Source organism: Megalobrama amblycephala, linkage group LG15 (genome assembly GCF_018812025.1).
Source record: "Megalobrama amblycephala isolate DHTTF-2021 linkage group LG15, ASM1881202v1, whole genome shotgun sequence".
NCBI lineage: Eukaryota > Metazoa > Chordata > Actinopteri > Cypriniformes > Xenocyprididae > Megalobrama > Megalobrama amblycephala.
In genome coordinates, this window is record NC_063058.1 from 29665071 (window position 1) to 29679613 (window position 14543).

Sequence of the window (14543 nt, forward strand, 5' to 3'; positions counted from 1 at the left end):
ATTAAGAGCTTATCAGATCAATTATTACGAGGCTCCATTAATGTTAGGTTGCTGCCCCAGAAGCAAGCGTCCGTTGTAGACAACAGACAGTGAGGCTAGGGTTATGTTTGTGTGTGTCTACCCTGTTTGTAAGACTGTCATCTCACATCCAGCGAGAAAACCTGCCCTGTGTGACTGATTCCTCAGCGCTGAGACGTCTTGTGTGTTGGACCTCGTTATTCCTGATTCCAGCTGCCATCCTGGGCTTGTGTTGATGCTTCTTTTCCTGTAGCTTCAGGGTCAGTGTGTCTCTCTCCCCTCAGAGAGAGAAAAACAGAGAATGACAGAGCACAGAGAGTGAAACCGGAGATGTTTGAGCTCTGAGGAGCTGTTAGGGCTGTGGGATGGAGCTGGTTTTTCTGGGAGGAGATGTTTTTAGAAGGTCAGTGGCAGATCTGAAGCTTTGAATATAAACCTGCTGTTTGCACTCCCTGAGCCAGAGTTACTTTACAGACTAAATAACGGCAGAAAGGCGAGGAAAGGGTCTCTAATGAGGGAACACTCAGTCACACTCTGGTGATTCTGCAGCAAGTGCAACAAATAAATGAGCAGATTCAGTCACGGACCATAGGAAATGGATTGAGTGTGTGTGTGTTTCTGAGTTCTAGACTTGTTTCGGGCTTGAACACTGTGCTCTGTGCTCGAATGTTTTAAGTGAACGATACAATCTCGTTCCTGACACTTGTTTTGCATTGAAATGAAGCCTTTGTGTTGTAGCACAGAGATGCGACTGATTTGGTGGTTATTTCTTCCTTCAGAGACTAACTTAAAAAGGCCCTGAGGAACATTTTGTTGCACAAATGTTGCTCTTTTATAGCTAAGCTGAAGTGTGTCGTTTCTGCGCCGAATGGAATTTTAAAAATTATGAAACGCATTTCCTGAACACTTGCCTTGCCTTGTGCCATGAGCCCCGCCCAAAACTCATGCCATTGGTTGAGCCAGTATTGCTGGACCTTAAAAATCATAAGGAAAAATTAAAATAGACACTAATGAGATAATTATTCACATACAGTAGAACTACAATGCTATGAAATTAGTGCAAATAGTGTCCTTTGTTGGCAAACGCTATTTACACTAGCTCCGCCCACTTATGTCTGGTTGGGCAACTCGAGTTTGATGAAAGACGTGCGTAATTCAGCGTCTTCAGTGGCGCAGCAGTAGCGAGTAAGGCTTGCAGAACCGGCCTTTAATGCGATCAAAGCGAGTTCATTTTGCTGAGCTTGCATTTATTTTCAATAAAAATGAAAACAATGTTCTAAAAGTGGAAATAAACTGCGAACAAGTGTTTAATAATATTAACCCTTAAATGCATGACTGTTTCGCCAATCATTCTTACATATTCGGGTCTTTATCGACCCGGATCTATATCTAACACGGAAGGATCTCTACCTGTCGTGATAATATAAAACTCCTCTGATATTAGAGTAACAATTACAGAAGAATAAAATAAATCATATTTTGTTACATTTTGGAGCTTGAAAGGGTTCAGTTTGAGCAGATGTTTTATGCCATCATCACTGTCCTCGGCAGAGCTCATTTCACAGTAAATTCAGCAAATAATAGGCTAGTTTTATGGTTGAGGTCACGAATATGAGCCCATTCGTGATCTCAAACGTATTCTCAGAACTATATAATTTTCAACATCTTCAAAATCAATATTTCGATCGCTAACAGCTTCACCAGATCCATCCAGTGTCAGTTACAGTCATATTTGATTGCGTTCAGTACTTGTTCTGCAGTAAATCGCTGAGCCATTTCGTGTTTCTCTTATTATTTCGTTTTCTGTCTGAATGAGTCGTCACTTCAGCATTGTGTATCAGACATTGTCACCTTGTGGAATAAAGGTGAATTGCACTTATTCTGTCATCTAAGATTCAATTATTGTTGTGCAGAAAAAAATATACGTACACTCATACACACCTCGGGTCGTTTGCGACCCTATACAATTTTTACAAAAAATGAATACAAAAATAGGCATTCTTTTATAATTTTAGGATTTTTTTCTTGTTATATTCTTTATAATGAATTGATTGAGGAATACCAAGAAGGTTGATGTCTAACTTTAAAAAATGAACGAGGAGGAGGGTAGTGAATGATGTCCCGGGTCACTAAAGACCCGAGGTATGCATTTAAGGGTTAAAAGTGTTTATTGGGTAGGGTTAGGGGAGGGTTTTTATTCTCCCAATAAGGCAGCATCCATTTAATAATTTTAATAAATATAATCATTTACACTCTATGATATTATTGCCTCCTGTTAATGTACAAAAACACTGAGGTGTAAATAGTATCTGCCAATATAAAGTATATATAGCATCTAATTACTATTTACTCTTATTGCAAAGAACTGATACTTTTACATGGTGTAAATAGAATCTGTCGCTATTTTCACCTAGTGTAAATAGCATATCGCTATTGACCCTTCGCCGGGAGTTTGATTGACAAGCGATCTAACCAATCATAACGCCGAATCCGCCATTTTGTCGGACAAAGCAGTTATAAGATTAACCTCGGTAGACTTGAATTTGAAAAATGGTGTGTATTTCCGTATTTCCGCATTTGAAACAACATTCCTTCTGATGTTCATTCATGTTTATTTGATGCTATAAATTCGAAATTTTGTCCAAACTCGGTCCTGGAGGGCCACTGTGCAAAGTTTAGCTCCAACCCCAATTAAACACACCTGAACCAGCTAATCAAGGTCTAATTAGGCATACTAAAAACTTTCAGGCAGGTGTGTTGAGGTAAGTTGGAGCTAAACTCTGCAGGACAGTGACCCTCCAGGACCGAGTTTGGATACCCCAAATAAACTAATAGGAAAAGATGATCGGTTCACAAGCCGCTTGAGCTGAGGCGCTACAGCTGTCTCTCACGACACATTAAAGAGCCACAAAACGGGTTTTATTGTTAAAATTTCTTACTTGTGTAAATAGAATATATTGCTATTGTCACTTAGTGCAAATAGCCACTGCCAAAAATGAATAAATGGCAGCTCAGATCATTTTTGGAGTTTGGAAATTGATGAAAAACATTTGAGTTCATATTAAGATCATTGATTTTTGATTGCAGATTTGGTATCTTATTAAATCTGAGCACATTTTGAAACATTGTTGAGATTTCTTCTGAAACTCCGGAGATGAATTGTGTGACATTACTTGGATCTTTTTCTCAGTATAAGCATGAAGCAAGATATGGTAATAGTCTCGATTTATTCTTATTACTAGGAGAAACAATTGAGATTTTTTACCCATTTAAAAAAACGCAGAAATACGAATTAATTCATACTTAAAAGCTGAGCGATTTTTGGCCATGGAACGAATTGGCAAACAAAACTGTACTTGATGTTTTGGTGAACGGATTCAAGAGATTTAGTCACTTGGAAGACTCAGTCTTCTACATAGTAGCAGCAGAGCTTCATTAAGTCAATTAATCAGATTGATTTACGGATGAGCCGGAGTTGTTATTCTTGTCCAAGTGTGTGTTTAACTTTGTTTGTCCTGTGAGGTGTCCGTGTGCCGAACTGACCTACATAAAGCTGAGTTGAAACAAGTCCACCTGAATGTGTGTTGGTGTGCAGGATTAGTGATCGTGAACTAGATTAGACTCTTAGCGTGCTGTTCTTATAGCAGTGACAGATGTGAGGAGGATTCTGCTGCTCAGGTATTTAGCTGCCGTCTTTAAGTGGGATCGTTGCCGCTGGGAAACACCGTCCTGCTCCAGACTGCAATAATTCACAGTCTCACTGTGATAGATTCAGATGTATCATAAATATATAATAGTAAATGATGCAACAGATGGAAATACAATCACGTCAGAATAGAGAAGATGCAGCTGCATTATGTTTATTACAAACTGCCTCGCCATGTTGCTTTACAAATCACCTTCCAGCATTACTTTACACACTACTGTACTGCTTTACAATACACAATACCTCATTTCATTGTTTTAGTTTACACACTGCCTTACTGTGTATTTTACGTTCTGTTACTTCACATACTAGTTTGCTGCATTATTTATTGATTAATTCACCACATTATAGTACAAACTACCTCACTGCATTATTTTATGCACTCACGTCATTACATTTCATGCTACTTTTTAGTAATTTAACAGGGGGAATGAAGGCCAAAGATCCCAACAACATGAGTTCCAGTAGGGGGGTTTGTCGGTCAACCATTTATTTTCTCTTTGTCACTGGGAAATAATACATAATGCTATTTGATAAGATTTCCAAAGAGATCATTAGCTGAATAATGTTTCAGCTCGTTGCTAGTCTGCTGACCAGAAAGCGGTGATAGTTCTTTCATGTCAGTTTCATGTGAAGAACATTTCCATATGTTCTCAGGTTTTGGCAGCAGACACTGTAGGCTGCTTAATTTGCTTTGAACTGAACCCAGCCTTCCCCTCAACAGTGCTAACGGTTTAACACAGTGCCTCTGGGCCACATGCTGAATGCTTCCAGCCAAACTCAACCCTTCGGTGGCTTCATTATTGATCCCGATGAACAACTGGTGCTTACAGTTAGATCACTGCAGTTTATTCATGACAAATCAGCAAATTACAAACAAAAATCCAAATTGGCCTCTTCAGAAATGCTTTTGAATCTCTTCTTCTACATAAATATACAGTGTATTTTGTGTTTGTGTGGGTGGGAGAAGTTCTTCTGCACACCAGTGACTCTTTATAATGGTCATTGCGCTGCAAGATTTGTGATTCCCTGAAGAGCAATTTTAAGGATCACAAAAGTTCTACAAGTGTGGCGGATCTCTGATATGAACATCACAAAGCATAATACTTACCAGTGTCTTTCAGAGCAAAAGCAATCATCACTGGCGTCAGGCTTCCTAATGCAAGTTGTACATCTTATTTATGGTCATGCGACAGGGATGTTGCATTACACAAACAGGAAATGAACATGAGCCTTGATGTTCTCAAGGATTCCAGTGCTGTGTAGGTGGTTAATCAGAGTCACGACAGGTCGGTAGAGAATAGCATGACAGCTAAAGAAAAAAAAAAAAGTGTAAACCTGACGTTCATTGGAGATGTGAGCTCTTTTAGAAAAGCAAGTGAGATGCCTACCTAGAGAGCATATTAAGGCGTTATAGATGCGCGCTCTATGCAAAAACTATGAATAATTACCATCTTTCTTAGGTGCTTTTTTAGCTGAATTCTAGGGCAGCATTGTATGTATTATTACCAGATAAGGCAACCCCAGAATTCACTTCAATGAGCTCTGTGAAAAATCCAAAGATGGCGGATCAGTCAAGAGATACTGAAAAGTATTTTAAAAATTCTTGATCAGTTTACCCTACTTTTTGTGTGTGCTATGTGTGTTAAAGTATCATGTTATTAGCTTAGCAACATGCTAACACCAAATTAGTCCGAATGAGAATGAGTCCCTTATGAGGTTTCATTTGGATGCTGCCTTTGTAGGCAATAGATAGCAATGTGGCTTCCTCTTAGGGTGTGTTCACACTTGTAGTTCGGTTCGCTTGGTTTATTTGGTCCGGACCAAAAAAAAAAAACATTCAGTCCTGGTCCACTTAGCATTCGGATTGGCATTTTTATCACTGAACCTAAAGGCACACCTAGGTGAAAAAAGTACATAAAGTGCTCTATTTTCGTGCACGAATTTTGTACTTAATATACTAAAAATTCTTCTTTAGTACTTCTTAAGATAATCTTAAGAACATCTAAGTGTACTCAACTGTGCTATTTTGAGACAGCATGAAATATGAACTTAAATGTGCTTTTAATATACTATTTATATATTTAAAAAATGTATTTAGATACTACTTATAGTATATTTGAACCCATAGTGTACTACAAGTGGTAACTAAATAAATTTTTTAAATACAGAGATAGTATATTAAAAGCACATTTAAGTTCATATTTCATGCTGTCTCAAAATAGCACAGTTGAGTACACTTAGATGTTCTTAAGATTATCTTAAGAAGTACAAAAGAAGAATTTTTAGTATATTAAGTACAAAATTAGTGCACGAAAATAGAGCACTTTAAGTACATTATAGAAATGTACTTTTTTTTCACCTGGGCAGGAACTAGGCAATACATCATAAACGCCGACCAATCAGATTGTACGGAAGAGGATTAGGGCCAAGCAATAATAAAAAAATAAAACCATCTCAAGATTAAAGTTGTTAAATTACGAGAAAAAAGTCGAGATAAAATGTTGAGAATAAAGTCATTAAATTACGAGAAAAAAGTCATTAAATTATGAGAATTTAACGACATTTTTCTCATAATTTAATGAATTTGTTCTCGTAATTTAACGTCTTTTTTCTCGTAATTTAATGACTTTATTCTCAACATTTTATCTTGACTTTTTTCTTGAAATTTAACGACTTTTTTTCTCGTAATTTAACGAGTTTATTCTCAACATTTTATCTCGACTTTTTTCTTGAAATTTAACGAGTTTTTTCTAGTAATTTAATGAGTTTATTCTCAACATTTTATCTCGACTTTTTTCTTGAAATTTAACGAGTTTTTTCTCGTAATTTAACAATTTTATTCTCAACATTTTATTTCAACTTTTTCTCGAAATTTAATGAGTTTTTCTCGTAATTTAACAACTTTAATCTCGAGATGGTTTTATTTTTTTATTATTGCTTGGCCCTAATCCTCTTCCGTACAATTTGATTGGTCAGCGTTTATGATATATTGCCTATATTTTGAGACCGAACTTACCGAACATCCAAAACAATGCTGTCTGCTTGGCTAAATGTGCTCGTTGTATGTGCGTAACCTACATATGGTGGTATTTTGACCAGCTGAGAATTCGTGAAACGCTTATAAAATGTATAAAGGAGTCAAACCAGCGGCAGGAATCCCTCTGTCACACACAAACAATCTGCTGCGAGGAGAAACGGTTCTGACGGTTCTAATATATACATAACTATGTTTTCAGTGGTGTATAAAGACCTTACATAATGAACCGTTATGTTTTTATTACCACAGAATGAGCCATTTCTATCTACATACACCGCGGGTCCCCTTACATATCAAGTCGCCATTATGTTTCTACAGTAGCCCTAAATGGACAAACTGCTCTACAGAGCGCGTTTCGTCACTATGTTCGTTGGTGTAGTAGTACTAGTCGTCTGTTTTATTAGAAGCAGAGACCATTCTTTGTTAGAAGTAAGAAGAAACCTCATTGCTTGACTGGCTACTCTGCTGTCTCAGACGTGGACATCTTTGTCTTTGTGACGGCCACCGTAGCTTCTCTAAAGTGCTTTGAAATGGAGGGGTGAGCACAGTGCTGAGCCGTTGGTTGCAATTCGCAACCTCACTGCTAACATTATATAATGATGTAATGTATATTCTAATTGGACAGTTGTTACAGATGCTATACCTCCCTCTGAAACATGCATAAAAGATAAAGTACAGAAGTAGAAGTTGAGAAGGTTTTGTGAACGGATTGGCTTTGTGTTCATGAAATTCCTTCAGTGGTGAAAGAGACAGAGAATAAGGCACAGGAAAAATAAATAGAGATTAAAATAATCTAACATAGATCAACAGGCTTGATGAAAAAGGGCAAAATATTTACTTTACCATTTACCATTCGCACACTCTCTACACTACGCATCTGAAAAAAACACTGAAAACACCAACAAACAAGTAAGATTGGTTTTAGCAATCATTATTTGAGATAAAATGAGTGTCATTCAGTCGTATATTGAAAGTTAAGTATTATCAGCCTGACTTTTCTTTGATGTGGTGAAAGAGACTGAGAATGGGGCAAAGGAAAAATAGAGATTAAAATAATCTTAACAGTTTAGAGATTAAAATAAATTAACATATATCAACATGCAATGTCGTTTATGAAAAAAGATGAAACTAAAATGTAGTTTAAAAAAATCACTCTTTTGTTTTTGTCGGAGAAAAGAGAGAAGACAAAAATTACAGACTCTACAAGCTTTCATGCTTGCGGTTGCCAGATTTCAGGAATTTAAATCCCCCAATCATAGCTTTTCTGTTCAATTTAGAACACGTTTTCTACCCTGTTTTACTTAATCTTTGAAATCTGGCAACCATGCGCACGCACTCTCTCTACACTATGAAGCACAGAAGCACAGATGATCTGAAAAAACACTGAAAACACCAACAAACAAGTAAGCTGGAGTTTTGCGATCTCCATTTGAGATAAAATTAAAGTGTCATTCAGTCGGTCTGTTTGCTGCGACTAAATCTGCGATCAATCCTTAGTGATGAACTGTAATAAATCCAAGCATGGATCTCTCAACTATTTGCGATTGTGTTTGCTGAATAACTGCACTTACGCAACCTCTGTGGGACAATGCAAATTCTTTTTTTTTTTGCTTTCTTTGCCAATAAATCAGGAAACTAGATGAGGTAAAATAAACCATCCATATGGGTTGAAATTCTCTTGATTTGTGCTTATAGGTGAAATAATTCTGATGAAATGTAAAAATACATTTCTCAAATGACTACAATCGTTGTGATTATAATTTTGAGCAAAATTATCGGGATTATCAATTTAACCTTTATGCAGCATGACGAAAATGTTACTAAGATTTTATTGACGAAAACTAGACTAAATTGCTCAGACATTTAGTCAACTGACTAAACGTGATAAAAACTAAAAAGTACATTTGACACAGAACTAAGACTCAATTTAAAAATAGCTGGCAAAATTAAAACATTAGAATCTCTCGGTACAGATTTAAATGGTCAGCATGTATTTTAGTAAGATATCAGAGAGTGTTTCAGATCTGTCTTAAACCAATGTCTCATCTTTTAGTCTGTCTCGCAGATAGTATACGCTAGCGGTTTTATGTGTGCGCCTGCTGACTTCCTGTGAAGTGGATTTCTCCTTGGAAATTGTGGATAAATTCACACATGTGCCTCTGTGCCATCCTTTCAGATGGATCCCATACATGGAAGTGTGAATGCTCACAGGATTTGAGAGAGAAAAGTCAGGTTGTGACAACAGCCTTCTAACGCACTACTCAGCTGTGTTAGGTGCACCAGAGGTTTAGAGGATTCATAAATATCTTATGATGGTGATGTAACCCTTGCAATGGATTCCAAGTCAAGTCCCTGAGCTCAGTTAGCATGAGTGCTACTGTGTGTTAAAAGCCTTTGAAGTTGAACTAGCCGGGGTCAAAACAAAGGAGATTGAATCCAAAAGTGCCAATTCGTGCAGTTATGCAAGTACACGCCATTGGCTCTTCCTTTTCACAGTTCTGAATAATCCAACAGTCAATAATGCAGTCGTTTTTGAGCCTGTAATGTGATGAAAGTATGGAGGCTTTTTTTCCGCCACTGAATAAAAAATAAAAAAGGTAATTGCGACCTTTTTATCTCATAATTGTGACATGATATAAACTTGCAATTGCAAGAAACAAAGTCAGAATTGCGTGATATAAATGTCCAATTGACCCTTTGCCTGGAGTTTAATTGACAGGCGATCTAACCAGTCATAACGTTGAATCCGCCATTTTGTCCAACAAAGCAGTCAGGGGAGTTAGCAGATTAACGTAGATGGACTTGAAATTGAAAAAATGGTGTGTAATGACGTCTTTCCGCGATTGAAACAACATTCCTTCTGATGTTCATTCATGTTTATTTGGTGCTATAAACTAGCAAGAAGAGATGATCGGTTCATGAGCCATTTGAACTCAGAGTTTATATTATATAAATTGCAATATAATATATTATATAAATTGCAAAATTTATATTTCGCCATTCTGACTTTTTTCTCAGAATCATGAGTTTATATCTCGCAATTCTGAGTTTATATCACAATTGCGAGTTATAAAGTCAGAATTATGAGTTATGAAGTCAAAATTGTGAGATATAAACTCGCAATTGTGAGAAAAAGTCAAAATTGCATAAGAAAAGTAAGTCTTTTTTCCCTCAGAATTGGACTTTATAACTTGCAATTGCAAGTTATAAACTTACATTTCTGAGAAAACAAGTCAGAATTCTGAGATATAAACTCCCAATTGCGAGAAAAAAAAGTCAGAATTGCAATGGTGAAAAAGTTACCATATGAAACACATAGGTTGACACTTTGGAAATGGAAAATGATTTCTGCTATATAAGTAAAACTCTTAGTAAATCACACTTTTACTCTCTCTGTTCTTTCAATTAACAGTATTCAATAAGTACATAGTTGTCTCATGTTTTAGAGCCATATTCTGCTCACCAAAGAAAATAACACATTAGAAGGTTTAGTCGATATAATGTGCAGTATAATTGTTTATTGATTTGGATGCCTTGAATTTCATATTTTATAACTCAGTGCACTTTTTCTCTTTTCTCCATCTGTGCAGGTAACCGGTAGGATGGTAGCAGGGGAAGTGAGTGGGCACAGCTTCCTGGTGGCATGCTGGCAGCCCATTCTAATCTTGATGCTGGGCACAGTGCTGTCTGGCTCTGCCACGGGCTGCCCATCACGCTGCGAGTGCAACGCTCAGGAGCGCTCGGTCTTATGCCACCGCAAGAAGCTGATGTCCGTTCCAGAGGGAATCCCGTCGGAAACACGACTCCTGGACCTCAGCAAGAATCGAATCAAAACCATCAACCCAGATGAGTTCTCTGCCTTTCCGCACTTGGAAGAGCTGGAGCTCAATGAAAACACCATCTCGGCCATTGAGCCCGGCGCCTTTAACAATCTCTACGGCCTGCAGACTCTGGGACTACGCAGCAACAAGCTTAAGCTCATCCAGTTGGGAGTGTTCACAGGCCTCAGTAACCTAACAAAGCTGGACATCAGTGAAAATAAGATCGTAATTCTGCTGGACTACATGTTCCAGGACCTCTACAACCTGCGCTCTCTGGAGGTTGGGGATAATGACCTTGTCTTCATATCCCACCGGGCATTTCATGGCCTCAGTAGCTTGGAGCAGCTTACGCTAGAAAGGTGCAACCTGACCTCTGTCCCGACAGAGGCCTTCACGCATCTGCACAGCTTGGTTACGCTGCGCTTGCGAAACCTCAACATCAACAGCATCAGAGATTACAGCTTCAAGCGGCTCTACCGTCTGAAAGTCCTGGAGATCGCCAACTGGCCCTACCTGGATACCATGACCACCAACTGCTTGTATGGATTGAATCTTACCTCCCTAACCATCACTAATGCAAACTTGACCTCGATTCCATATTTGGCTTTGCGACACCTGGTTTATCTTCGTTTCCTCAACATGTCCTACAATCCCATCCAGATGATTGAGGGCAACCGGCTCCATGACCTGCTCAGACTGCAGGAGTTCCACCTGGTGGGCGGTCGACTGATAATGATCGAGCCCTATTCCTTCAGAGGACTAAACTACCTGAAAATCCTCAATGTCTCCAGCAATGCCCTTACCACCCTGGAGGAGGCTGTGTTCCATTCGGTGGGGAACCTAGAGACCCTCGCGTTGTATGACAACCCGCTGGCTTGTGACTGCCGTCTGCTTTGGGTTTTCCGACGTCGCTGGAGGCTCAACTTCAACCGCCAGCAGCCGACTTGCTCCTCACCCGAGTTCGTTCAAGGAAAAGAGTTCAAGGACTTTCCTGACGTGCTCCAGCCCAATTACTTCACGTGTCGCAAGTCTAGGATTCGAGACCGGAAGCCACAGCAGAAGTTTGTTGACGAAGGCACCACCATCCACTTTGTGTGTCAAGCGGACGGAGACCCGACTCCTGTCATCATGTGGCTTTCCCCACAGAAACAGTTCATCACCACGAAAACGATAGGACGGCTCACTGTTTTCCCAGATGGCACCCTGGAGGTGCGCTATGCTCAGATTCAGGACAATGGGACTTATGTGTGCATTGCCAGCAACGCTGGTGGAAATGACACCGCTTTGGCCCACCTGCATGTCCACAGTTACTCACCAGACTGGCCCAACCAACCTAACAAAACCCTGGCGTTTATCTCCAACCAACCCAATGACAACGGAGCCAATGGGACGAGAGCAACAGTCCCGTTCCCGTTTGATATAAAGACGCTAATCATCGCCACCACTATGGGTTTCATATCCTTCTTGGGTGTGGTTCTGTTCTGCCTGGTTCTACTCTTTCTTTGGAGCAGAGGCAAAGGCAACAGCAAACACAACATTGAGATAGAGTACGTCCCGCGCAAATCGGACGCTGGGATGAGCAGCAGCGGCGCCGATGCCCCTCGGAAATTTAACATGAAAATGATATAATCCAACCAGGGAGCTCAAAAGAACCCTTTCAAAAACTTATAAAGACAAAAACAAGAGATTCCCTGCCTGAACAACCTCTGGCTCTGACGAGCTCCCCATAGAGGAGGGGTGCTTTTCCCCCTTTCTAAAGATGGATATGCGGCACTGGGGTCGGTGCTTTTGTTCAATATTGAACATGAGAGGGGGAAAATGTCCTCATACGCACTCCTCTGTGATGCCGCTTAAACTCAGCCTACGGGGACCAATATCTTTGAGAGAGGATTTTGTTTTAAAACACTTAAGTTCCTGTGGATTTTTATGGGCAAAAAAAACATGGAAAAAAAAAAAGAAAAACCGAACCTCCAAAATGTTTTGTTGACCTCCAGAATGCAAAGGCAGAGCATCCTTCTCCCAGCTGTCCTGCATCCTCTTTGTTTGTTTGTTTATTTGTTTAACCCATTCATTTCTTGTTTTCTACTAAAATGAATAGTTTTATGAAAGAATAACAGTAGATAAATCAGGGGTGAAAAGCACATTTAACGAGCCTAACATCTGAATTTGCCCAAATTCGCCTTCTACATTATGTCTAACAACAGAATGTGGAATATAATAGATTGCATTTCCATTCCTGCCATAGAAAATGTGTGTATAGTGCAACTTTTTACCGCACATTCATTTCTTTGTATCTGTACTCTGCTGTCTGGTTCTCATTTTGCTTTCGGATCCGTATTTTAAATGCATTTGTTGGATAAGCCGAGGGAATTTTATGACTCAAGCATCTGGATAAACAAGTACAGGTTGTTTATTGTTGGATTAATGGCTAGGCAAGTGAAATCAGCAGTAATTATGTAACTTTTGTTGTGTGTTTTGCTTTAATTTTATATAGAGATGATCACTGTAGCCTGCAGTGAGCATTTCTGTTTTGCCTGGTCAGATTTTAAACCCATTTAATGGCACTGCGGCATCATATTTTTATATAACAAACTCCCTCAAAGTTTTATTCGCCTGAGAAGCTAAACCGAGAATGTATAGCTCTATCTCAGAGAGTGTATGTGCGAAAGCAAGTGAGTTCGTAACAGAATCAATCATTTCATCAAAAGGTGAGAGTGTTAATATGCTCGACAGCACTCAGTCACCTTTACCTGCTGCCGCTGCTGAGTCTCACACCTGTCTCATGCTCTCAGATCTGTCTCTTGGGTCTTACACTTGTCTTGTAGTCTTAGACCTGTCTTACCGGTCACAGATCTAGTCCTCTTTACATTATATGAAGCATTGGTGCCCAAAGAAACCATTTCAAAGTTATCCAGCACATCTAAGGACTTAGACGGTGCTGGTTTGTTACGATGACAGATATCTGCTCTATGATAGCATTGTTTAGCATCTGTTTCCAGAGGCAGAAATGGCGGCACGTTAATCACGGCAGGCAACATTTGTGAATAAAGAAGTGGGAGTAAATTGAAAGTAGGCTGTTTGTGCTGACAAGAAAGCACAATGGTGCAGTGCTAGACAGAGGCTAGTTAAAATGGATTGGTTAGCTGAAATGCAATGGTTTAAAGAATTCGCTCCACAGTCCATCTGTGTTTTAAGTGTGTGTTTAATCTGGGCCAGGCAGGGCAGGTGATTTCCATGGAAGGACACTGAGCTGTGTTTATGCACTGGATTTTGCTCCGGTGTAGATGGGTTTCGCCTCGCTAAGTAGTTTGTACTGCTGACTGAGGCTGCAGATGGAGAAGCTGCACAGATGGTTTAACCCTTACTGATCCACTTTAGAGTTAATCTGACACTTGCACACACACGCACACCTGAATCTTTCTCTGATCCTCTGCCTCTGTGGTCTACCTGCTGTTTTCATCCTATTATGTCAAATAAATCTTTATATGACCTCTGCCCTCTCCAACATTCAGCCCAGGATGATGATGTGCATTAATGTGGTCCATAATATTCTTTTATACTAAAGAAAAATGGAAAAAGACCTGAAAAGGTGAAAAAATCTAGTATGAAAAATGTTTAAATTGTTCTGTGCAATAAAAGTAATATGCATTTTGTTTTCTTTTTTTTAATTAACACAATTTTATTGATGTTGAATTGTTGAAAATATGGTATGTTGTATTAAACAATCTATGGAGATTTTTTACCAAAAATGTGGCGTGTTTATTTTGCTCTGCAGAAGAATATTCGGCATATGCTCAATGTAAATACAATGTTGGGGAAAGTTACTTTTAAAACTAGTGCATTACAACGTTACATTACTCCCTAAAAGTTTTGTTGAGTTACTCCCTACCTGTTACTTGAAAAAGTAATCTGATTACGTAACTCAAGTTACTTGTAATGCGTTACCCCCAACACTGCT

General features: G+C 39.0%; 1 protein-coding gene across 4 annotated transcripts in view; it reads left to right on the forward strand.

Moving 5' to 3' along the window:
- The window catches only part of lingo1a (leucine rich repeat and Ig domain containing 1a), a 109253-nt gene extending 94919 nt beyond the window's left edge, over positions 1-14334 (forward strand). For all 4 annotated transcript variants that reach the window (XM_048158926.1, XM_048158927.1, XM_048158928.1 and 1 more), the window contains one exon: positions 10355-14334. In XM_048158926.1, the coding sequence (XP_048014883.1) occupies positions 10367-12214 (1848 nt within the window). In that variant the 5' untranslated portion in view covers positions 10355-10366 and the 3' untranslated portion in view covers positions 12215-14334. The remainder of the gene's footprint in view (positions 1-10354) is intronic.
- Positions 14335-14543: the final 209 nt, after the last annotated feature.